Source organism: Protopterus annectens, chromosome 3.part0 (assembly GCF_019279795.1).
Source record: "Protopterus annectens isolate FY-2018-M chromosome 3.part0, PAN1.0, whole genome shotgun sequence".
In the NCBI taxonomy this organism is placed as follows: domain Eukaryota; kingdom Metazoa; phylum Chordata; order Ceratodontiformes; family Protopteridae; genus Protopterus; species Protopterus annectens.
In genome coordinates, this window is record NC_056731.1 from 721340236 (window position 1) to 721368007 (window position 27772).

The 27772-nt window shown below is 36.7% G+C and overlaps 1 protein-coding gene across 1 annotated transcript in view; it reads left to right on the top strand.

Annotated features, from left to right (window-relative positions):
- The window catches only part of LOC122796911 (ATP-binding cassette sub-family A member 13-like), a 3979956-nt gene that overhangs the window by 3046213 nt on the left and 905971 nt on the right, over positions 1-27772 (top strand). Inside the window, exon 34 of the mRNA XM_044065669.1 lies at positions 4179-4329. Coding sequence (XP_043921604.1) covers positions 4179-4329 — 151 coding nt within the window. The remainder of the gene's footprint in view (positions 1-4178; positions 4330-27772) is intronic.

Genomic DNA, 27772 nt, shown 5'->3' on the forward strand with positions numbered 1-27772 from the left:
AGTGGTTGGGATCTAGATCTGTTTTTTCAACCAAGAAGTGCTGAACCAGCGATATTTAATATGTGTAACAACCAAGATATTACCTTAGAGAATTTTAGTTGCCAGAGATTTTTTTACTTGTATGCCAAAGACTTAATGGTATGTTAAAGAATTTATATGCATGCCAGAGACTCTGGATTTATATGTTCAGCAAAACACTATCTGCAGAGTAATTTTTACTAGTGTGCCCAGACTGTTGATTGATTATACTCAAGTTATGAACTGAAAGACTTGTCCCTTCTCAACTGTGAAAAGTCTGGTAGTATAGACTTTTACTGATGGCTTCACTTTGATAGCAGAACTGTTTTCATTTACCACTGCAAGACTTTATAAAAAGACATATTATTTGATTTCCTTTGAGTTGACTGCTATTAGCACTCACTAAAGTGAACTCTAGAGAAGCAGAAAGAGATAGAGACAGATGGAGACTAAGGCTTTTTGGTAACTAGTGTGCTTTTTCTTTACAAATAATCATTATCTGAAAAATTATTCTAAGGTGCTATCAAACCTGACAGTTTGTTCATTAACAGCTTTTTTAACATAGTACATCAAGGAGCATCTGTTAAAATCCAGAGCTTTTTTATATAATAGACTTTGTTTTATTGGCTAAAGCATTTTGATTTTCCACATGTGGCTGTACTTTCTGTTCCACTTTTGATCTAGTATGCCTGCCTGTAAGCTTTGTTAAATAAAATCAGTTTAAAAAAAAAAAAAACTGTCCTGACCCTAGCACTGGCAGTGAAGAATGAGTATGCTGAAACTAAAATGTATGTCATTATTTAGTGACTTCAAGTTTCAGTAGTTTACCCAAAAACACATTTTATGAGGAACAGACCAAAATATGGATCAATAATCTAGATGTCCTGCAAAAATCTAGACAAAGAGGAAGGGGGATAAGTGTAAAAATAATGGAAATGTTTACATTACTTCTCTAACAACACTTGCTAAGTGTTTTACAGCTTTGAATGTCAGGAAAACACTTAGTGATTTTTTTTTCCACTGTAGCTAGTAGTACATGGAGTAGATATCTGCTACATGTACTGCAAAGAATTGTGATTGTCTCACCGATCATAATCCTTATTATGTGTTCTTGACATGGATACCAAGATTCCCCTCTCGAGCTAGCCTCTCAAGGTGAATTTCTTGGCATCCATGTCTCAAGCACATAATAAGTGGGTTATGATCGGCGACCCAGTTATAATCCACTATGTTACGCACAGTGTCTAGGAGCTGCAAGTCCTCCAGAAGCCACAACGTTTTACATGTTTTTGAGTTGTATTTTAGAGCTTTTTAAATAACCTTTTCATCCTACAATGGCCTGACCAAAAACATTGATTAGGGAGAGAAATTCAGTCTAAAGTCTCAGTTTTGCTTTTAGCTGCATTCTTTCAACACACTCACATTAAGCAGACTGCATTGTAACAACTAAATTAAGCTGGGGGCTGGGATCTGTTATGCATCCAGAAACCAAGGGGTTATATGTGCATTTTACAGCTTTTTCTTTTCAATCTTTTGATCCAATGGTTGCCTGAATAAAAATCATGTGCATGGAAAAGAAATTCAATCCTACTTTTCTATTTCAGAGAAGCAAAAACGTGTATGCAAGTTTTAATACTCAAAGCCGACCAAATGGGTCTACTTCTAAATTTTGAACATTCAAACTGTTGACTTTCTTTTGGTCAAGACCATAAGATTAAAGTATTGAAACTTCAAAATTAAAAAAAAAAAAAAATGAAAAACAAAAAAACTTTTTTTGTTAAATTTTTGCAGGGGAGGGGGCATACACCACCCACACCCCCTGCTAATTAAATATACCATCTCTAAGATTGCACTACAGTGAGAAAAATGATAAATCTACCATTCCATGCTGTATGGAGATCTTCATTTACATGGTTCAAAGTTTCAAAACTTCAATCTTATGGTCTCAACAATAAGAAAGCTGATGTTTTAAAAGTTCAAAATTTAGAAGTAGACCCGTCCAAACACCAGTTCACAATAAAATGAGAATACAAATGCTTATGAGGATACATATGTCACATCTGGAGATAGTACCTACCTCTTTAGTCCCAAAACAATATGTAGTCACTTTCTGTGCCCCCCCCCGGTGTTAAATTTGGATGAAAATTAATGCACTCATGCATGCGGTCATATATTTCAAGCTGCTACTGAGATATGTATACATAACATACCTCGTCACCCTACCCCCTAAAAGAAAGCAACCTTATGTGTACCCTTTAAGATGTCAGACTGGAACAAAGCTTAAAAAAAATAACTAGATCCTAACATTTTCATTGTCAGACATGTATAAATCGCATGCTACTGTCTGACAAAAGAAAGCCACATGTATACGTATCAGATATCTGTGATGAAAACGAAAACAAAATGAGTACAGCAGTGTTTCCAACTTGTTACTTCTAGACAGTACAGCTCTCCTGTACAAACTATAGTGAACCTCTGTGCACCTGTCTGAGATCTGTGAGGAAAGTTAAAGAAATAATGACCACACTGTCCCCAGCCCAACATATATTGACTGCATTCTACTTTTGTTCCAAGCGGGCAGTTGCCTCGCATTATACTATTGCACATTGCTTCACATAAATCACATTAATCCTGAAAAGACAGAATAGTAAGCAAATGACAGCATGCAGCTAGTCATTTTTCTCTGCAATCTGCTCTACCAATTGTACCTACTCTGTATGTGCATATCAGGTGTCCAGTTAAGTAGTCCATCTTACTTCTTACAAATGTACACTAGTCCTGCAAAGCTGTGACTGTTTAAACTGATCAAATAACAAGTGTCTCAGTTACTTTTATCCAGCCAACCACATGGGCCCACCCAGCAGTTATAGCCATATAGACTAATAGCTTATTAAAATTATTTCACCTCCAAGCAAAGAAGTTGCCATACATTAAAGTATTCCAAGTTGTTCCAAAAGAATCACAAAGCCTAAAATATTGCCAAAAATATCATGTTGATCACAATCAGTAATGTTATAAAAATAATAATAATTTATTTAAGATTTATCTTATCCTCATCATAGCTTCTGTCAGCAATTGCAGGATGCATGTCAATCCTCTACTCTCAAAAGTCTAGCATTCTGCAAAGCATGAACGTCTATAATTTTCTCTCTTGTTTTAGACCTGTACCTTGTAAGATGTTTGATTTTCTGATAAACTACTGTCTACTACAGTAAGGCAAGGCACTAAATATTGATCATACTTCAAGTATGACACTTGGATTACTGAATGAAGCACGTTTTTACAAAAATGTTTGAACGTTGCAAGGTCTGTGCTCCATCATGTTACAATGCTCACCTCTAATATGAGGTGACTTGGCTTGACTTGGATAGTCAAGTCAAGTGGAGTACCTCCTCCCTGGGTCAGCCATAATGCTGTGGGAACATTTTTTTTAACAGGGTGTTTATTGGTTTATTTATTTTTAGAGCCAAAAATGTTTATTTTTTGCTCTAAAAAATAAGTCAATTTATATAGTAAGTATTTATCTATTCTCAATGAACCCTAGACAAGCACCTAATTCACCTGCACTTTAAAGCCAGACTGACTGCAAGACAGTAAAATGACAAGATAAATGACCAAAGAGAAAAATGGTAAATTTGCTTGTACCTTTAGATTTGCTTCAGGATTATTTCATTTCAGTAAACCATAAATCACCGTCTTTGAAAAAAGAAACTTGAAAGCCTCTATCACTGAAAAAAAAAACATGAAAAAACTTTTATCACCATTTGTTTTTGGATTAAACTGTATTTTTTTACTTTAGTTTTGTGCTTGGGTTTGAGTCACTTTTTTATTTCAAGCATAATTGCATAGTTATTTTTGTTGATGATCGCTACAAATGTGGTAAGGGTTTTTTTTTTTTTGCTTGTAAGGTATTTGTTTTTTCTGTGTGATTGTGTAATTCTAGTGTCAGTGTATTTATGAATGAAGTAATGTGGTGGAATTCCAGTGTATTATTATTATTATTATTATTATTATAACTATTATTATTATTATTATTATTTGTAGCTATTAAACAAATGAATAACAGCTGTAAATAAGTAAACATTCTACATAACACGTCTCAGTTCTGACAAATGATCTACCCAGATATAACTTGCTCTTATATACTTTTTTCTTCTTAGAACTGAAATTGACATTATTTCTGCCAGTAAAGATGGAAGGCTGATTGGATACTGTCCACAACAAGATGCCTTGGATGAACTTCTAACAGGCTGGGAACATCTTGTTTTTTATTGCAGACTTCATGGAATACCAAATGTACTCATAAGTAAGGTAAATATTTCTTACTCCATTTCTATTTGCAAAGTTATTATTCCATAGCTTTACTTTAAAGGCCTTCATGTTTTACAGCGGTAGAAAACTACATTTATATTTTTGTAACAGTAACATAAGAGAAAAATCATTATGTTGATCTCTTTGTAGAGGGACACAATAACCTTAAAATGTAGAGAACAAATGAATTGATCTATGGTGAAGCATAATGGTAATTATAAAGAGAATGTTAGAAACAAATTAATTTGTTCTGTCTTTATGTAATGAAAGACAACGTCTTGTCATTATTTACTAAGCATTTTATCAAATTATAGCATTATGTTTATATGTGGTTATCTCATTTAATTACTGTAGTTGTGTATTTTTGGCCCCACTGATTTCTTATTATAAAATTTCAAAAAAACTCTTAAATTTGTGTAGATTGTGTGTGTGTATATGTGTTGTGCTCACATGTTTCAGTCTGTTTATGTGCATGTGCATTTCTTACATATCTTACCACTGGAGATGCATCAGTTGAAATAAAATAGTGTGTGTGTGTGTGTCTGTGTGTGTGTGTGTGTGTGTGTGTGTGTGTGTGTGTGTGTGTGTGTGTGTGTGTGTGTGTGCATGCACTTCTACCCTACCCCTACTGAATGACATAAATATACAAAATAGAAGCATGTAGATTTTATATATATATATATATATATATATATATATATATATGAGTCCCCTTCAGTAGATCGAACATTTATAAGTTCAAACCACATATGGCGTAGACCATATGCTCGAACTTGTAATCTGACTGAATGGAGATCTCCGTGCAGAGCGGAAAGGGAAGACTTCCCATTTCTGCAATGTAGTGCAATCTCGGAGTTGGTATATTTAACTAAGGGGGGTGTGGGGGGTGCAGGGGGGCATAGCCCTCCTGCTATAGATATTTAGTTTTGTGTTTTTTGGTTTTATGTGGTTTTACGTCAGTGTTTGAACTTTTATGAGTTCGAACATATGGTCTCGGCCATATGTGGTTCGAACTAGTAAAAAGTTTGAGCTACTGAAGTAGATATATATATATATATATATATATATATATATATATATATATATATATATATTTATATATATATATATATATATATATATATATATATGAAAAAACGTACCCAAGTTGAAGGAGCTAAATTATCCAAAGTCCGTACAGATTCGCCACAAGTGACTCCTTTGCTGTTATATAGGAGTCCACATTCAAGTACAAAACATTATATCCAATGCACACTTTCCTTGTAATGATGTATAAAATATCTCTCTTTAACTGCCGTTCTAAATATGCCAAACAGTTTCCCAAAGCCAAACACTATTCAGTATAGATGGTTCACTTTAACAGCCGTTCTTGTTGAACCAAACAGTTCCACAGAGTCAAATGCTATTCAGCATCAGTAAAATGGACCCAACACGTCAAGTAAAAAGAAACGAAAATTTATTTCACAATTAAAATAAGCGCTTTCACGGTGAATAGCACCGCTTCATCAGATACATTAAAAATAAATTAAAACCAACCTTTTATCCAGTCTACTAATCTCAGAAAGCCTCTTCATTCGTTAGTTCAAATAACCATACATCCATATTACTACGAAACTTTCAAGCGTTACAAGAGACTGGATGTCCACTGACTATGACGTCATAATAGATGCGTCAATATGCCAATGCATCACTACGGCAACCGTGTATATTAAAAAGCTTAGTAAAAACTTATCTACACTGTTGTTGCATGGTTACTGCAGAACTATTGTAAAAATAATAGGTTCCTCGGAACGTAATTCATGCACATATTTTAGCAACATCTTACATTAAAAACATTGGGATACAAAAGGTGCTTAATTAAATCGTGTGCTTCGACTTCTCATATAAAGTCTAAAATAGACTATTCCTCATACATCAATTCAGTGGGAAGCTTACACGGCTGGCGTCAATTGTGCAATCATATTTGTCATGATAACTGTTTGGAGCAAGTGATTACAGTCAACTCATTGGTAGATCAACCATATGCTAACAAAATTCGAGGCATAGAAACAAACACAATCTATCATGCATCTGCAAAAAACACAAAAAACATCATGTGAGATGCATCACCAAACTATAATGTGTGCATCCATATGGAAATAAAGAATGGACTTGAACATATGTTAACAAACGCCATGTATTACTAATGCCAATATGCTCCCAAGGAACTATGTGGGCATGTTAAATTAAACTACATGACTCTAAAAAATGGAGTGGTATAGTGTAGAGACTAAACTGTGAGAACAGGGGCTGGAAAATCCAGTCACAACCTATGAACAGAATGAAGGCGATACTTAGCTATGTGAGCGCATAGATGTGGGCGAGTGACAGGTAGAAGTCCAAAGGAATGTACATCCATTATAGCTAACCAATGGAACTACATGGAATGTATGTACCAAGGGTAGGTGATATGACCACATCCAAAATGCTGGATGCATAAATACTCTCCCATAACTACAAATGTTATACATACATAAAAGTAAGACAAGTGGTAAAGTTGACAAATGATCTATGGTATTTAAAAATCATAATCTTCTACCCTTTAAATGTGGTTTAATAGACACAGTGTCGTTCAAACCTCGACCCCTATGTGCACCTAACCTCAGGATCCATTTCATTTCTGCCTCCTCCGTTCTATTATAGATGTCACCTATTCTGTTAGAAGGTTGCTCTATATATAGAACCTGGAATAAAAACTGATGCATCTCTCCTTCATCTATCATATGCTTCGCTAACGCACTGCTAGCATCTTTCCTTTGAAAGCAGTAGTAGTGATCTCTAATCCGTTCTTTTAATGAACGGTTGGATTTCCCCACGTAGTATCGAAAACATACTACACAGTGGGCTATATACACTACATTTCTAGTTAGACAATTTGCATTTACCCTGATCTCCCACAGTTTCCCACTGTCTGGATGTCTGTAGTAGTGAGATTCATCTATGTGGTGACATTGTGCACAGTTCCCACATTTGCTGGTTCTCTCTAGGCCTGTCCATTCCTGGAATCTATGTGACCCATAGCATACCATCTGTTTCAAGCTAGGCATGTTGCTATATGTATATTTAGGTGAAGAACCTACAATACATCGTACTCTATCATCACTAGTTAGAATCTTCCAATTGTCAGAGATGACCCTTTGTAAAACTCTCGTATTATTGCTGTGTGGAATTACAAATGGTTCAACCTCAAGACTTCGAGTATTACCAATCTTTTTATAATCATTTTCCGAATAATAGGGTTTGGCTCTTGTTTGTCTAAGCTCACTCAAGTTAGAATACATTTGCTGCACTTCACTGGGTGCATAACCCCTACTGATAAGGCCTTCTTTTAATGTAACCAATCCTTCTTCAAAGCATGTATTATTACTGGAAAGGCGTGACACCCGCATAGCCTGTCCCTTGATAATATTTCTATATATCTGCGGGGGGTGCATGCTTTTTCTGTGCAAATAAGAAGGCCTGTAGCATGGCTTTCTATACAGACTAGTATTTATTTCTCCTTTGTCTTTATAGACAAGGACATCCAAGAATTCAATCTCCTCACTGGAGTGTTGAAATGTAAACTTAATGAAGTTCGTGGCTTCATTAAGGGTATCATGAAAATCAGAAAGGGACTGTAGTGATCCGGTCCATAAAATGAACAGATCATCCACAAATCTTCTGTAAAACTTGATATGTTCTGTGTTCAAGATATATTTATATTCAAATTCAGCCATGACAATGTTGGCGTAGCTATTGGCACAGCTGGTGCCCATAGCTACGCCACTCTTCTGTCTGAAGCAGATGTTATCAAACAAGAAGACATTGTTTTCTAATACCATTTCTGTAAGAAAACAAATAAAGTCCACTTTTTCTTCAGAATAGTCTGATACTCTCATTAAAAAAGCTTTCAAGTATAAGAGTCCTTGATCATTCGGGATGCATGTAAATAAGGAGACAACATCCATCGTGACAAAGAGAGCATTATTCAATGATGGAATGTCCTTAGTGCAGGAATATAGACTTCTAAGAAAGTCTTCTGTGTCACGTAAGACTGTTTCCTGTTTGGAGAGGTGCTTTTTCAGTTGATCATCCAAATATTTGGACATCGGTTCAGTTATCCACCCTGCACCTGATACAATCGGTCTAAATTCAGGGTGCTGTAGATTTTTGTGGATCTTGGGTAGTCCACTTAATGTGGGAATAAGTGGAAAATCAACTGTAAAGAAATCAAACAGTTCTTGTGTTATGAGGCCTAAACATTTACTTTCATTCAAAGCCTCTGTAACATTCTGATGCATATGGTTCACTTGTTGTAATGTGATCTGTTCATACGAATCCGTTAGAAGAGATCGCTTTATTGTCTTCAGGTAATACTCAGTATCCAGCACCACTATAGAGCCTCCTTTATCTGCTGGTCGTATTGTAATGTCTGTATTCAGGCGCAGTTTGTTCAGTGCTCCTCTTTCTATTTGTGTTAAATTATTTTGTGTTCCTGGCATGGCTTGGGAGAACTCTCCATATATCTGAGATTCCACTGTTCTTAAAAACACTTCTAACGTAGGTTGTAGATGAGGTGTGTAAGTACTCTTGCTTTTAAAACGATTCAGAGAATGTGTACTATCACTATTGGTATCAGTTTGATACATTAGTTTCAATGCAATGCGACGTACAAATAATCTTAAGGATAATAGTGCCTGGCTTGTGTCCATATTGTTCGTTGGTATATAAGATAATCCTTTGTTAAGTAGCATTTCTTCAGCCTCTGTCAACTCATATTTGGATATATTGTATATCAAGCTCAAAGATGGAGTAGCGGTCGCATCACTATTCGAGGGCAATGGGCATTTCAAACACTCGGATACCAATATTTCTGGAGTGTTTTCTGTTGATGTTGTAGATGTGGGGGTTCCTTCCTCTTTGCTCCTCTGCCATTGTCTAAATCCAGAGAGCGCTTTCTGCCAGTTCTGATTGGTAACGGAAAATCCGTATTCTGTTGTCCTTCCAGTTGTATTTTCCGTCTAACTGCTCCTGCTAATGTCTCAGATGATGCTGTTTCTGTTCTAGGTCTATGTACAGATGCTGTCTGTTGTTCTGCGTTGTCTTCATTTGGTGTTGTATAGACTGAGCCATTTACCGGTGGAGAGGTAATGTTGTTAGGTATGGACTGTACCTCACGCTTATCATTCACTACTGTTACATGAGGACTCAAATGTCCTGATTCTATTACAGGAATATTTATCCTGTTCCGTTCATGTCCATTCTGGTTCTGTCTATTCCATGTCGCTGGTTCTACATTCCTTGATGGTTGAGCTGATCTCCTTGTTCCTTGTACATTACTATCAGATTGTACAGTACTAGAGGATGTTCGTTGGTCCATATTGACAGTTCTGGGCCAGACAAATACATGGTTATTGGCAAAGTCATGCTTATCCCTTGCTAATTTCCTACGTTTGTTGTCAAGTAGGTTTTTCTCAAAACGTCCTATCCTTTCCATGGTCTCATGTAGGTAGAACTCTATTTCATCTGCGCCACAGTATTCAATCAACTTGTTTTGTATTTGAAAAATATTTTGTTTCACTTCTTCCTCCACTGGATGAAAAAAGTCCACAAGTAATTGAATATACTCTCTGCTGGCTTTTAAGTTGATTTGTTGCCATTTGGCTAACAGCAGAGGATAAGTATTGCCATAAGTTGGCATATTCAGTATTCTCAGGCCTCTGGGAATGACGCCTGTATTAATACATGCCTCCATATGATACCTTTGTGTATTCCAGGTTCTATATATAGAGCAACCTTCTAATAGAATAGGTGACATCTATAATAGAACGGAGGAGGCAGAAATGAAATGGATCCTGAGGTTAGGTGCACATAGGGGTCGAGGTTTGAACGACACTGTGTCTATTAAACCACATTTAAAGGGTAGAAGATTATGATTTCTAAACACCATAGATTATTTGTCAACTTTACCAATTGTCTCACTTTTATGTATGTATAACATTTGTAGTTATGGGAGAGTTTTTATGCATCCAGTATTTTGGATGTGGTCACATCACCTACCCTTGGTACATACATTCCATGTAGTTCCATTGGTTAGCTATAATGGATGTACATTTTTTGGGACTTCCACCTGTCACTCGCCCACATTTATGCGCTCACATAATTAAGCATCGCCTTCTTTCTGTTCATAGGTTGTGACTGGATTTTCCAGCCTCTGTTCACACAGTTTAGTCTCTATACTACACTAATCCATTTGTCAGAGTCATGTAATTCAATTCAACATGCCCACATAGTTCCTTGGCAGTATATTGGCATCAGCAATACATGGCGTTTGTTAGCACATGTTTAAGTCCATTCTTCATTCCTATATGGATGCACACACTATAGTTTGGTGATGCATCTCACATGATGTCCTTAGTGTTTTTTGTAGATGTATGATAGATTGTGTTTGTTCCCATGTCTCGAATTTTGTTAGCATATGGTTGATTTACTAATGAGTTGCCTGTAATCACTTGCTCCAAACAGTTATTATGACAAATATGATTGCACAATTGACGCCAGCCGTGTAAGCTTCCCACTGAATTGATGTATGAGGAATAGTCTATTTTAGACTTTATATGAGAAGTCGAAGCACACGATTTAATTAAGCACCTTTTGTGTCTCAATGTTTTTAATGTAAGATGTTGCTAAAATATGTGCATGAATTACGTTCCGAGGAACCTATTATTTTTACAATAATTATTTTCACAATAGTTCTGCAGTAACCATGCAACAACAGTGTAGATAAGTCTTTTACTAAGTTCTTTAATTTACATGGTTGCCGTAGTGATGCATTGGCATATTGACGCATCTAGTATGACGTCACAGTCAGTGGACATCCAGTCTCTTGTAACGCTTGAAAGTATCGTAGTAATATGGATGTATGGTTATTTGAACTAACGAATGAAGAGGCTTTCTGAGATTAGTAGACCGGATAAAAGGTTGGTTTTAACTCATTTTTAATGTATCTGATGAAGCGGTGTTATTCACCGTGAAAGCGCTTATTTTAATTGTGAAATAAATTTTCGTTTCATTTTACTTGACGCGTTGGGTCCATTTTACTGATGCTGAATAGCATTTGGCTCTGTGGAACTGTTTGGTTCAACAAGAACGGCTGTTAAAGTGAACCATCTATGCTGAATAGTGTTTGGTTTTGGGAAACTGTTTGGCATATTTAGAACGGCAGTCAAAGAGAGATATTTTATACATCATTACAAGCAAAGCGTGCATTGGATATAATGTTTTGTACTTGAATGTGGACTCCTATATAACAGCAAAGGAGTCACTTGTGGAGAATCTGTACGGACTTTGGATAATTTAGCTCCTTCAACTTGGGTACGTTTTTTTCATACATTTTCTTTACCGCATTGGTTTTTTGTTCATATATATATATATATATATATATATATATATATATATATTTATATACGCACATACATCTATCCAGAACTTCCTTTCCCCATTTTTGCACAAGGGGTCGGGATGTCATATCAGCAGTGACAATCATTTAGAGCTAATGTTGACACCACTATATGTACATGTATATGTATGTGTGTGTGTGTGTGTGTGTGTGTGTGTGTGTGTGTGTGTGTGTGTGCGTGTGTGTGTGTATGTGAGTCTGTGTGACCATCTCACTTCTTAATTATCTGAAACAAACTGGAATATGGAAGTGATGAAACTTCATAAACATTTTGCTTTTCTTAATAATTAGGTATGTGAGAAAAAGACAAATAAGAGTAATGGAAACATTGATAATAAGGGGTCTATATTAGAAGCACAAAACTGCTTTTGAGTGAACATATAAAGAGTGACACATATTCATCGAACTGCATTTAAGCGATTTGATGAATATGTCACAAGGCAAGGAAGTATTTGGCTAACTACATGGAGTTACCCTTTCCTTCGCTATAATGCGATCTCAGAGTTGGTATATTTAGTTAGGGATGTGTGTGGGGGTGAAGTCCCCCACCTGATAATGGCTTTTAATTTTTATTTTTCTGAATGGCCAAGTGAATTTTTTCACTAGGAAAAAATTCGATTATGTGTCCATTCGCTAATTACAGGTTCTGCGTATTATGTGTCGACTTTTATGTAGTCACACATATGCACTTTCATTATTCTAATATAGACCCGATAATATGTAGCATTTGTTGTTTTTTCCTTGTACCTGCCAATGAGCACTCGCTGCAATTGATGTTTCCTTGGACATATTTTCCTGCACTGCACCGTAATGAGAGCTGATAGATGGAGGATCATCATCCAAATAGCTCAATGGAACTTCTGGATAGTATAGCTTCCCTAAACCACATAAGTGTGGCTGCAATGCCAACCCAGTGATATGTGCACGTTTCCATTTATGCATAATTACAAGCAGCAGCTTAAGGTACTGTATGATAAATTAGAACACACAATTTCTCAGTGCACTGTCTTGGCCTGTTTAACCTCTTCCAGTGAGATTCGGCCTTGGAATAGATACGACCAACTCCTTCTTTCCAAGATGAGTAACTTGGACTTACTCTTTTCCCTACCAGCTTTTCCACCACTCAGGGTGGTAGTTAATCATTGCCCATATGCACTGCAAAATGATTTCCATGAATCACTGACCATCTATGGTGTCATAGTTTGTAGCTAAGTGAAACTTTGATATATTTTCTGTTTTGTTGCTATAGCAGTCATTTTTGCACTTTCTGTGTGACATTGCATAGTCTCATTTGCAAATCTTTTCATGGTTATTTTTGTAAGTCATAGTTTGGATTTGCACTAAGCATCCTTAGTGTGATAATTAAGTGCTAGTGGTTGTCCATAAGTGGTATGTTAAAATTTTGAATTCAAATTGCTAAGTATTGGCTGATTAAAAATATAGGCATTTGTTGAAAGTAAGGTTAAAATGTTTGTTCATGTTTTTATTGCAATTGTGCTTACATTTATTTGTGGTAAAAGTTTCATTATTAGACTCTCCTCTTTTGTTGCAATTTTTTGAAAATATTTTCTGCTTTTCATTTTTGTTAATGATAAGTGGAAGCTACATGTTACTCAAATTTGGGGTGATGGAAATGTGGTTGTCGGTGACCTGTGAGTGAATGTGATCTCTAGTTGGACTGCAATACTTTCTTACTTTGCGTAGAAAATACATGACGCAGTTAACTAGCAATCTGCTGCATTCTTTTGTTTGTTAATTTTAATAATGTATACACATACCTGGCTTAAGGCATCAGTGAACCCTGCAGTTACTGGGGACCACAGCAAGTTATTCTATCTTGATATTTTGCACAATGTCTGTAAAACCAACAAAAGCTAGTACAGAAATCTTGTATACTTAATAAACCAGGTGGGTAATAACTCTTATTTATGTCTCCTTTAAAATTCCAAGATGTCTCTTGTTATAGCAGCAGTGTTTTATGAAGTAACAGGCTTGACAAGTCCAGTAAATATTTTACCACTGACATACTGCCCCTGGCTTATTTAAACCCAGCTGGTGGACAATCTCTCCACTAAAACTAATAACATAGCCGGCTTTAGGTAACTGTGATGCCTGTGGCTGCAGGGGGCCCCCTTAACTATGCTTGACTCTGCGGGACCCCACAAAAGCTGCTGGTGGTGGAGAAAAATGAGGAGAAAAAATGTATTCATTTTCTAATTATACTCTTTAACCTGAACAGGGTTGTGATATGACCCGGTGAGGATAAAACTCATAATGGCCTCTGCTCTCAACTGCATCCATTCTAAAACCAGCCCTGCTTAGAAGTGTGTGTACAGAAAACTTCTGTAAGTTATTTGTGTGTACGTGTGCATGTGTGTGTGTGTGTGGGGGGGGGTGTAGTTATTATTTCTTTAATTTTCATCACAGTCAGACCTTAGTTATGTGCACGGGAGGTCATTATAGCTTGTGTTTGGGCTGAGGCCAGTACGGTCATTGTTTCTTTTTTATCTCACAGACCTCAGAAGTGTACAAAGAAGGTTACTATAACTTGTGTAGGAGCAGTGTATTGTCTAGGGGCAACAAAGCAGAATACATTACTATAATCATTATATTCACTATCCTCACAATCAAACAACAAACATGAATTCAGGTGGCTGCCTTGGGGATGAGGAGTGAGGAGGCATATCACATATATGTATGTTAGCAGATACTTGAAATACATGACTGTGGCAATTTGAACCTCTGTGTTCATCCCAATATAACACCAGAGGGATACATAGCGAGTGACTGTCTTTTGAGGGATGGGGGGCAGGCAATATTTGCAGATAGGACCTGTGTATCCTCACAACAACTGTCATGTTAGTTTACTGTGAGCTACTATTTTGTCATCTTTGAACATTAAGCTTTAGAGACAACTTACATCTTCTTTGAAAAAAAAATAAAATAGAAATTCCTTTCTTACCCATAATTTTTGTTTAGGCCACCATTAGATTAAAATATTGGGAAAATGCTCTAAAATGCATCCCAGAGCATCTATAACCATATGGCTTCTTGTGCCTTGGCTTATTTGAGTTACCTCATAAATGTTTATTAGGTTTACCTTTGAAAGGTTGAAAATCAACCTACCAAAATCCCTTTGTGCGAACTGGAAAGATGAAAATCGTCATTCCGATTTGCGCCGAAGTTCGAAAATCAGCAAATCGAAAACCAGATTCGCTGATTTTCGAACTTCAATTCAAATACAAAGTGTAATGCAGGGGGCTGCACTCCCCACACCCCCCTACTTTATTATTCTAACTCCAAGGTCGCACTACAGTGTGGAAAGGGTCCACTTCCCGATCCCCACTATAGTGCACCTCGCATCAAAAATGCCAAATCTTCAATGAGCGAATTTTACTGTGTATTCGCTCATTGCACATTTGATGCATTCTGTTTTTGGCTTTCTGAAAACTTCCACAAGTCCTTTCAGACTTTTGTATTTCATTCATGTGCATTACGCACATGTAAAGGTAAACCGTTTATTACTGTGCTGTCTTGATCAGAGAAGGTATGTCAAAAGGATGTAAGGAAAACTAAACCTGAACAGCAAGACTGAATTCCTTTCCTTAATCATAACTTCTTTTTAAGCCGTCATTGGATGAAAAGGATGTATAAAAGAAAGAAATAACTTTAAAATACACTTCAGAGTATATGGGAAGTTATGGCTTCTTGAAAAAAGCTGAAATGTAAGGCAAAATGTGAGAAAAGGAAAAAAGAAAAATGTGCATACTATGGGCATCCCAAGATGGGGGAGGAGAGAGGAGGACTGGAGGGTATGTGTGTGGGTGGGGTGGGGACTGAAACGGTAGGCCTAGGGAGCCATTTGACCTAAGCTCAGGCCTGTACATAGAGTTGTTGTAATGTATCATTGTTGCAGCTGAATGCCAGTAACTGTAAATGTCCCTCTGAGATGGGCCAAGATAATATGTTATACAGGTCTCTTGTAATGTAAGAGCATTGTAACTACGGAGCAGTCTGTGTATGCTACTCCTAAAACTTTGCAGCATGAACTAAAAGGTTGCTTATGACTGGTGGGAGTGACAGGGTGATACTTAGATTGGAAGTGCCTATGGAAGTGCCTAGGTGGCCCCAACTTGACATTTGCCGGGGGGCCCCCAAAATGCTTACACAATATATGTATGAGCACACATAGAAGATATTGAACATAAAATGATTAAAAACAGCAAGAAGTGAAAGTATTTTTTTATTGTTCAGAGGAAAAGTCTCCTGTACCTTTCACATCCCCTGCTAATTATATATACCAACTCCAAGACTGCACCACGGCAGGGACAGAGCAACTTCCCAGACCTTTCTGCATGTCAGTTTCACACAAAACTGCTACTGTCAAATACTTCATAGAAAAGAATGTTCATTCATATGAGCATTTATTCTTATTCACAGATTAAAAAAGCATTCACTCATAAGATCATTCACTGTTTTTTTAAACACCTTTATTAATTATCACTTTTGACACAGGCAAATTTACACTCATTTAAAAGTAATCAAACTATATTAACATAACAAAGATTATACTTCACATATATTGCTATATATCATATAACTTATGCAATATTACATAAATTAATCAATTCCTGCCATTTTTAAACCATCACACTACATAGGCAATCATACATTTACATAAATAAAAACAAACCACACTGACACAATCTTAGTTGCAAGCATTTTACATCACAAATCATACTGACACACTTCCAGTTGCAAACACTATATATCATTTATAATCTACCCAATCTTTCTCACCCAAACATTACATAGCTCATTTAAGGCCTGCCGCCTAACAGCATTCGCTATTTTTACCTGTAATCTCTCTCATTGCCTATGAGACAGGTGACATATCTTCTACTGTAAGATTATATTTTATTTATTTATTTATTTATTCATTCATTCATTTATGTTTGTTTACTGGGAAAGTCTGACTGGGATAAAAGCTTTTTTCAGTAGAAGTCTGGCTAGAAAGACCCTGCATTTGACATCAGTTTCATTGTCCACATAAAATACTGTTACATGATCTCAGACTGCATACAAAATACACTTAAGTATACATACACGGGAGAAAAGAAATTACAAATAGCTTACTTAAACTCCATTTAGAAACAGACTGTGTACATAAATTCCAAAACAAGGGCTCAGAGAAATTCAGGACTACGAATAGTATTAACTAATGTTTAATGAAGCGCTTTTCATCGCTTTCAATGAAGCAACTTCTTCAGACAAAATTACATACATCCAATGCACATATAAATAATTAAGAAGTTTTGTCACATGATCAAACATCATTAATTAATAAAAAAATCACAATACAAAATAACATAAAATAGTTCACGTCATGAACTATAAATCAATACATTAAAATAAAATCAAACTATTAATAGTTGTAACACCTCCAAACCGCAAAACTAACACCATATTTTCCCTAAAGTTACACATATAATATATATTGACATGTTAGCCTGAACTGCTTTGACAATAAACATTTATCTGTTAAGGCTCTTTAATTTAAGTAAACAGCTAATATTGCAGGATTCATTTAAACCTGGATTAGCAAATGCATTTAGTCTTATTTGCCATGCCAGTTCACGTTCTTCAAGAAATAAATTAAAAGGGCCACCTCTGATGTCACACTGTATATGATCTATTACTTTAAATACAAATTTGTGCCCTTTATTCGCTAGTGTGTGTTTAGCCAGAGCATTATCAATTGCATGTGTGTGTTCATCAACTCTATCGTGGAGTCTACGCTCCATTTTGCCAAAGTAAAAAGCCCTGCAAGATGTACACCTAGCAATATAGACAACAAATTTAGAGTTATAGTGTAACATGTTTTAACTCATACTTTGCTTCATTAATGAAACATGTTCTACCAGTTTCAATAAATTTACACATACTACATCTATCACATACAGACATTCCAGCAAATCTATGGGTGCCTGTTATTAGATTCTTTTCAAGAAGATTTTTAAGGTTCACTCTCCTTCTAAAAACTAATTTCGGAGAGCTCCCCAATTTTTCTAATAAAAATTTATCATACTTAATTAAAATGTTTAAATCATATGGTAGGTAGGTTTACACAGGCATCTATCGGCCCCCCCTATACTTCAGCTTCGCCTCCCACCAGATGTCCACCAGACCCCTTATTGGAAAAAATACTCAACTCCCATCTCTCCCAGTATCCACCTCCAGCCATCAGGGAGAATAGAGTTCTCCTAGGTGCTCTTCCGATCATGCGGTGCTCTTTCTTATTGTTCCAGGTATAGGTTTGCTCTTGAGTGATCCGGGATTTTATTCTCCCTCCAGGGAGTCCTTTTATCATATGTAGTGGTTAAGGTCCATTATGTCCTTTTTATGGTGGGGTTTAAGGTTTAATTCGGGTGCTCTTGGGGTTCTCTTTTTTGAGGTGGAGCATATCCATTAATTCCGGGTTCTCTGTGGGCATTTCCTTGCTTTTTTGGCCTCTGGAGTTTGGAGGAGACTGAATTATGACAGATTTTATATCAGAGCTCCTTTCTGTGAGGAATTTTGGAGTTTCTCAGTTTATCCTTTTGCTGCAGATAGATGGGTTGGTAATGAGGCATTGGGCCTTGATGTGAAGAGATTCATGAAGATTTGAATGGTACGGGAACCTGATGATCTGAGCTGAAGGAATACATGATCATCAACACAATGTCAAAGTAGATCTTCATTCCAGTAGCAATGTCAATGTGAGGTCTTCTTCAACCACTTCCAAACCTCCCCAGTCAAAAAGGTGGCTCATTCTTGGACCGCTATGGTTCCATATATATGGCTCTTAAGGGTTACTCTTGTTTTGGCCCCCATATATGACTATACATTTTCCTTTTCCTCCAGCTTGGTGCTATGGCTTTTTCCACTATACATTTTTTCCCCCTTCTATAGGAACTTCCTGTCCGGCGTCACTTTCCCTTATGGCGGCATTCTTTAGTGCATCCTTGTCCTGCAAAGTTGCAGAATGTCGTTTCCGTTGGCGAGTATCATGTAGCCCTAGATAAACAAGGAAGGGGGGCTCCACTCAAGGCAACAGCATCAGATGCTTGGGGACCTAACGCGCTTGGACACTGACACACTGACACCACGCCAGCACCTTGTGCAGTCTTCTACATCTTGTAGTTATGTACCCTGTGGGCTCTGACAGGGTTTACTTGCAAAGCTGAGTGGTTTTTCTGGGTTTATTCAAAAGTGGGGTATTGTGCCACCCGAGTGGGGTATTGTGTCCTCATGTATTGCCTTCTACCTCATGGCCTGGAAAGCTGACTATTTTCAATCAATGATCTTCCCTAAAAATTGATCTTCCCTTCCAAACGCTGCAAAGTCCCTATATCTCCCTTGACAAAGTTAAGCTATCTTCTTGTTTATGAGCCATTAAGTTGTCCCTTCCGGCACTTTTAGAGACTAGACTTGTTAAGCAGGGGCGGTACCCACCAGGGTTGGTGGGGCACACCTTAGGCTGAGATTAAACAGCTGCCTTGTAATCACCCTTGGGGCCGTGGTCCTGGTAAGGTTGAGATGCGCGGGGTTGCCTTATGTGCCCATTTAGCTGCTGTTTTTTTTTTTGGTAGAGCAGCTCATTTACCATTGTGGTGGGATGCGGGCTGTTTTAGCTTTTCTAGAGATAGAGTTTTACCCTTTAGGGGGAGGCTGGCGGCGGAGAAGGTTGAACCTCACTGAGAGGCTGGGCTCTTTAGATAGGTTGAAGTTTGCACTGAACCTGTTGGCTGGGCATATGGGCATATGTCTGTGTTCAGTGATGTTTATACTCATTTTGGTTTCTTTTGATTTAGACCAATTTCAAGACCCCCCTGCCATTTAACATCAAGGCCTTCCTTATGATTAAAAGGCCTTTTGATTTTTTACTAATAATGATCATTTTTTTTTAATTTCGTCGTTTTTTTTTTTTATGACATTCAGTACTTTTTTTTAATAATTTTTTGTGGATTTGTTCTAATTTTGTTCCTCTTTGTGTAAAGTTTTTTAATGGTTGTGGTCTGGTTTTTTGGACCTTGTTTTTTTGGTTTGTGGTTTTATTTGGGATTTTTTGATCCATGCCTTCCTGGAGGTGTGTGTTCCATGTTCATGTTTTGGGTTGCTTAGGTGGCTTGAAGCTGGTTTCACCAGGGTTGGCAAGGATCTGATACGCACCTTGAGAGTTCTCTTTCTTGGTCTGTGAGAAGGGTCTTTTTTTCTTTTTGTTTTGGGGATGGGATTAGGGCTTGATTTGTGAGTGGGAGATATTCCGATTTCCAGCAGATTTGGTATATGAGTCCTGATGTGTGATGATTGTTATTGTCCGTGGTTTCTTATGTACATTAGTCTAGTATATTTTCCTCAGTGCATTTACTTCGAATTCATTCAGAATTTACTAACTCCAGGAACGTTGGGCTAGAAGAACTCCAATGAGTGCTTGAGGTAGTTGAAGTCACCCAATATGATGGTGTTTGGAAACCTATTTATGACATGGTGTTTGAGATACATTGGCCCCCTCCAGTTCCTGAGTTTTGCCTGGGGTTGAGGGTGAGAGGGTGCAATTTGGTACAACAGTTGAAACTACAATTTGTTTTTTTATTTTGCCAGTGGTTTTCTTCATGCGTTGCCACCAACCTGGAGGTGTGAGTATCGCTATGAATATATGGACACCCCACTCCTTTTGTGGAGTGGTCGGGTTTTTTTGGGGCGGCATGTGATGAATGGTAAAAGGCCGGTGCCCGGTGTGCTCGGTGCTCTCAGGAGCAGCCTTGAAGGAGGTCAGTACAGACAGACAGTTCTCCATCATACTGAAGAGAAGGGCGTCGTGCATTTTTATTGAGATTTAGACTTTTGAGCATAGCCTCAATCCTCAATTTCTTCCCATTTTTGTTTTCTAGGGTAGGTGGTTTATTTGAGAGCTTTGCATAAAGGCAAACTATGGGGGGGGTGGAAAGAGCCCAGTAATCCGGAATCCCAGGGGTGACAGGTGCAAGCCTAACTCCCAATTTTTAAATAGGATGGTTCTAACAATTTCACTGTCTATAATGAAGGTTGTAATGAAACTGCACTCATAAATGTTAGTGTTAATATTATTAACGGTCTGATGTTCATCTTGATTCTGTCAGCAAGTAGCTATCACTTGCTGCCATCTCTTCGATACCTCTTATGGGTGCATCTTTATTTAAAATGGGAGAAATTATCCCATTATGTCTTTTCAGTTGAACCTCTTCAACTAGTGAAAGAATGAGGTTCAAAGGGTACCCTCTTTGTTGAAACATATTACTTAACAAGTTACATTCATCCACAAAGTCAGCTTCCAATGTTACCATTTTGGCTGCCCTAATCAGTTGACCCTTCATTATCGAACGCTTCTGTGAAAATGGATGAGAACTAGTGAAATGCAGGAATGAATTGCAATAAGTATTTTTCCTGAAGATTTTAGAAACGTATCTGTAGTTCTCTATATCTTTAGTTAGTTTAACATCCAAGTAATCAATGGAGAAATATTGAAAGTTAAACGTAAATTTAAGGAAGTCTGTTGAATTATTTAAATAATCAACAAAGTTTTGTGCTTGACTTTCGTCCCCTCGAAACAGAATGAAGATATCATCCAGAAAATGTGTGTAATAGGTGATGTTTGCCATATGGTGCAAATTATTAAAAATAAAGTGTCTCTCCTAATAAACCATAATGGTGTTAGCAAAACGCTCGCTACACGGGGAGCCCATAGCTACACCTCTTTTCTCGAGGTAGACTTCATTGTGAAATGTAAAGTAGTTGTTAGTAAGTATAATATCCAACAGAACTTCGATCAGATAAATCTCCTGGGTAGATGCCCCTTTATTACTAAGTGTAAGACTGACCCATTCAACACCTTCAGCATGAGGAATTGAAGTATAAAGTTCTTTAACATCAATGGTCAGAAAGTTATTACATATATCAAAATCAAGACCATTAATATTCTGTAAAAAGGACCATGAATCCTTGCAAACCTGAGACTCAGATGTTAAATATTTTTTCAGAATGCTGTCGACAACTTTGGCACAGGGGTATGAGATAGAACCTCGCCTGTCAATCAAGGCTCTCATTGGGGGGTTAAATAAGTCCTTATGGACTTTTGGAATATCAATCATAACAGGTATTTTTGGCCATAACATAGACATATAATTGAACAAATTAATGTCTATTTTAGATTCAATAAATAAATCATTTACGTACCCTTTTATCCAGTTGTAAGCTATATTTACTTCTTTAATTTATGCTTTATGATAAGCATCACTATTTAACAAAGCTCCTCAGATGAAAATACTGTCTGCATATATAAGAAGGTTGACATTTTGATAAACATTACAGGATGGGTGCTGATAAAACAGGAAAAAAGAAGTGAGACTGGAATTAATCCCATTCAGCTGTCTCAGACTGATAGGGCTGAGCAAGACATAGAAGATCATATTTTGAATGAGAATAAACAGAGTTGATCATAGCCTGATAATCAGTTTAGGATATTGGCAGTAATCCAGAATTTTTAGAATGGTTATAATGAGTTATTGGTCTACGAATACTGTTCCATTTCACGTGTTCTTTTCACCTTTTGAAATGTTATCATCAGTGATTGCTCACAGAATAGTCATGGTGCTTTCCCATTCCAAAAAGTCATGTTAATGCTTGGTGAGAATATAATATTTTGAATAAATGTGAATTACATATGCAGTAGTTTTTCCAAGATTTTCACAGTATTAGAATAACTGACATTAGCCTCAAATCTGCACATGATTTAGTGGGTTACTCTTTGGCATAGGCATCATTGTAGCATGGTTCTAGATGCCTGGAAGGATACTTGATATGTCAGAACCCACTTTAGTTAGTCTTTTAATATGGTGTTTTAATGTCTGAAAAAACTGACTTGCATGTACTAAGTCTGAGCTTGCCATTTCTTGGAATAGTCCCTTCTCTTTGAGGTATGGCAAGTTCAGAGTTGGTATATATATATATATATATATATATATATATATATATATATATATATATATATATATATATACTAGCTGTACCCGGCCATGCATTGCTGTGGCTCAGTCTGGTTAAATGGAAAAGAAAGAAAAGAGAAAGCGCGCAGTTCTAATATGTTTAATTTCACAATGCTTGTGGGTATACAATATTTTTTGTTGTTCCATTGTCTGTGCAGATATAGAGATTGTCTGGTTTGCCTACTCTAGAACATGCAACATATAATTGTCCATGTGAGAAGCAATCTGTGTGTAGATCTAAACTGCACAATTCTAAAGATTGGCCCTGAGCTTTGTTGATGGTGATTGCAAACGCCAATCGAATTGGAAATTGCAATCTCTTAAATTGAAATGGCATATCTGTTGGAATCATAGGAATGCGAGGAATGAGGACATCTTCACCTTTGAAAGGTCCTGTCAAGATTATTGCTTCTATGACATTGCTCATTAATTTTTTTACTGCAAGCCGCATGCCGTTGCAAAGCTTTGGCTGGTTGATATTTCGCAACATGATAATTGGCACGCCGATTTTCACTTGCAGTACGTGCGGTGGCATCCCAGGCAGACTGAGTGAATTCAAAAATTCTGTTGGATAATTAACCGCTTCATCTGCTTCCACAACAGTGTCGACGGACTTGTATGTGACTGCCTCGCTTTGAATGATAGACTGAATAATATTGTTAAGTTCGTAGAAGTCTTTGTTCTTGGCCGCAAGAATAGCTCATTCAGTCAGCCAATTGTTATTCCTATAATTGGTTTGAATATTGGGAAATACTTTTTCAACCAATTCTTCTTTTGACGTCACTAAATTGCAGAAGTTATGAGATAATGAAATTCGTCCTGAGGTCAGATCAACCGGCACCTTTCTGTTTCCAATTTCCAGCAATTGATGTGAGAATATCTCAGCTGATCAATCGTTTTGCAGCTGGACATGCATATTTGTAGTTAATTTTAATGTCTTTACGTGTCGCCACAAAGTAGAGTATTTCAGGCAAGCATTTATTTCGTCCGCTGGTGTCGATCGAGGAATTACAGGTAATGTTTGCCTGAAATCTCCTGAAAGCAATATTAATGCGTTCCCAAATGGTCTGATGTTTCCATGCAAATCTTGCAATGATCGATCAAGAGCCTCGAGCGATTTTTTGTGCGCCAGTGTGCATTCATCCCAAACAATAAGTTTGCATTTCTGCAATACTTTTCCCATGCCAGATGCTTTGGAAATGTTGCACGTGGGAGTTTCAATGAATTGCATGTTCAATGGCAATTTCAAAATGGAATGAGCAGTTCTTCCAGCTGGTAGCAATGTCGCAGCTATTCCGGACAACGCAAGAGCTAATGCTATGCCATTTTGGGATCGAATTGCTGCCAGAATCAATCTAATTAGGAACATTTTACCAGTTCCTCCTGGCGCATCTAAGAAGAAGATTTCTCCAACCCCGTTATTGACAGTTTGCATTATTTGATCATAAATCGTAAATGGATCGTAAATCGGAAACATTGAAATGGAATTGTAAAATATTAAGTATAACGTGTGTTGCTTTTACGTCCAACAGATAGTGCTGTTTTTCAAAAAAAGCATGTTTTTACCTGTCACAGGTGTGACATCTATATAATAGTAGGTATATAAAAACACACGTGTATTTGAATGCAACGTGTGACATCTTTATAATAGTAGGTATATAAAAACACATGTGTATTCAAATGCAACATTGTGTGAAAATTTCAAAGCAATCGGTGAAGAACTTTTGGAGATTTAAGATTTTGAACAAACGAACATTTACATTTTTATTTATATAGATAAGTTCAGGAGATGTAGAGGGTGCTGGGCCCTGCCCCTCTCCCACTCCATAAAAAAATATATAAGTTTAAAGGAGAAGATATTTGAGTTTTGCATTTTCGGTCTGGTGTTTTTGTTGTTTTTTTCATTTTTTTATTTTTTTTAAGTGTATTAGCACTTAGTGTTCCCAGTTCCAACATTTAAATAGATACCTTGTTTGACAGATAAGTAGCTCAGAGCTAAAGGTCTGCAGTGCTGTGACTGTAGTTTTAAAAACTCCACGAGGAAATCATAGATGTTCAAGGCATTGGTTGATTAGGTCTTTTGGATATCATGGTCTGTTTGGGGCTCTGCTTTTGGGTTAACTTTCTTCAAGAAAAACATTTCTGTACACTGATTAAATTCTTTGCTTATTATGACAGCATTTAGCTTTGTAATGACTGATTGTTTTCCAGAGTTCTTATGGAATACAACTTTTTCTTTGATTGAAGGTGCGATATATCTTATCTTCCATTTCAGAACATGCTTCATCTCTTAATTTCATTTTTATAAAACTATTTCTTTATTATTGTTATGCAACAGTTAATACATGTACTTTACAATATCTACCAATCATAAAAAGTCATACTTCCATTTAGTTTCATAAACACATTATACAACTTTGAGACCTAATACTTTCCATCTTGATAATCAGTGCTATTCCTTTATCTGCTTAATTGCATGAACGTACAATCCCTGGACATCAATCTAAACACTCAATATTTAGGAGGCCATATTACTAAATAGTCAAAATAATTTTCTTGTAATTTAATACACAGTTTAACTGGCTGAAAGCTGGAGATGTATTTCTTTTATACCTTCAAAATGATTAAGATTAGTTAACCACCAAACTTCCCAAATCATGCATAAAATTTACTTATACACCTGTCCTCCATCCTAGTCTGTATCAGTTTATTGAAATCACAATTCAGCAAACTGCTCTTCAATGAACAAAAGATTAGTGAACGTTAAGTTAAATTAAGATTCACATTAGTGAATGTGTTTCACAGGGAAAGGAGAAAGTTGGCCAATGTTAGGAAATGTCCTTTTCCTCACTGTAGTGTGGTCTCAGAGTTGGTATATATATGTATGGGGGTGTGAGTTTGATATACTGCAGTATATGCTATGTTGGAAATGTTAGGAATGTTGAGCAACTTTCTCCTATCCCTGTGAAACACATTTACAGATGTGAATATCCGTCTAACTGAACGTTCGCTATTTTTTATTCATTGATGAACAGTTCATTGAACTGTGAATTCGAAGAACTGATATAGACCCCCTCTGTCCTACTACCATCACACAACCTACACTCTTATGTCTGTAATATTTCCATTTAATCATAAGATTTATTAGAAGAGCATAAACATAGCATGATTAAAAATCCTAATAGGATAAGAGCATATCTGAAATATATTAAAGATGACTATGAATAATTCAATCTCACTTGTATTGTAAAATATATTATTACAATTTAATCAAGTAATCAGCTAAGTATGCAAAGGGAAACTATGAAATATAAAAAAAGAAATAGACAAAAGGAAGGTTTTAACTCCTAAGAAAAACGTAATTATTGGCAGAATATGAATCTGAATAAGCATAAGCAATAACAAATTATCAAACAGGAGCACCCAATGTTGCATGATTATCTGTTTTGCCATCTTTGGTTGCCAAGTATAAGCAGGTTGGAACTTGAGGAATAGTGCTATAATTAATACTGAATCCAACATGCCTGGGCCATTCTGTACAATATCCAAAACAAACCTATAACATCTTACTATAAAGTTTCTCCAGATCTTTTAATCAAGGGAAAGATACGCTAGCAAGATGCCCATTTCCAGAGAAAAGATCTTATTTTATTCCTCCTCACTGCTAATCAGTTTTTGGCGATATAGATATCTCTAAGTATATGACAGCAATCTATGATATCTGGGGATGCTGGAGAGCACCAATGTCTGGTGATGATTTTTTTTTCCCACCAAAAGTAAAGTCGTTAGTAGAATTTGTGGGACACTAATTTGAATAAACCCCATAAGCAACCAAATAATATCTATCCTCAGGAATAATAGGAAAAATATTTTCTAACACCGGACAAAAAGTGGCCCAAGATTGCTGTACCTGGAGACAAAACCCAAAAATATGTCCCAAGTAGCATGCTGGTGTTGCCAGAATAGGTGATTATACATTCGGTGGTTATAAACATTTTATGAAGGCACTTCAAAGCAAAGGTCTGCATGCCATAGGAAAGGAGGTAGACTTACTAGGAGATTGTATTATTTTTAACATCTTCTCATCTTCCTGCTCTACTGTCACTATCCATGAGATCCCCTGTTTATAAATTATAAGCATATCATAATGCAGCTAAAACAACAAATGTGTCATTCTGGACATGTATGGCTACCTAATTCTTCTAGATTATAAAAATGTTGTGGCCAAAATCTGTACAAATGGGGAGGTTAATACAGTGTCATTTTGCTGCATGTGGATTGTGGCTTTGATGACAGAGAGTAGCTGCTATGCAAAAATAAAATTTCTGGGGTTGGGAGAGCATATTTCTCCATTAGATCTCTAAGTGATTTTAACATAGACCCAAAGAATAACTGATGGGGAAGTACAAGATGTGTACCCCACAAGAAGTTCCATGGGAATGAAAGGTATCCTTTAGAGATTGGACTTGGATGCCACATGTGAAGATCAAGGAAAATAACATGTTACAGGAATCGGTGGTTTTATTATTTTGATTACCTCCTTGTAGACAGTGTGCATACAAAGAGACTGAGCTACAGAGCAAGACTTAAAGTGATACCCTTGCTCTATGGCATAATGTTGACAATGTTTACCATATTTACTGCAAGCTAAAGTGAGTGTTTGCATTTTTGTATGTAGAGAGGCTACCATAAGATGGACACAGGGAGGGTGCTGGTTGGGGGTTGGTTGAGAGAATAGAAATTACCAAGAAGCTGTAATATGGTGTCCTGGAAGGCAATTCTCAAACTAGGAAGTCTAATCCCTACTTGAGATTGGGAGGAGTAATATCAGCCTAATGCACACCCTCTGGTATGATGGGAACCAGAGAAATCTCCTAACACCCAGATCCTATTTATGCAAAAT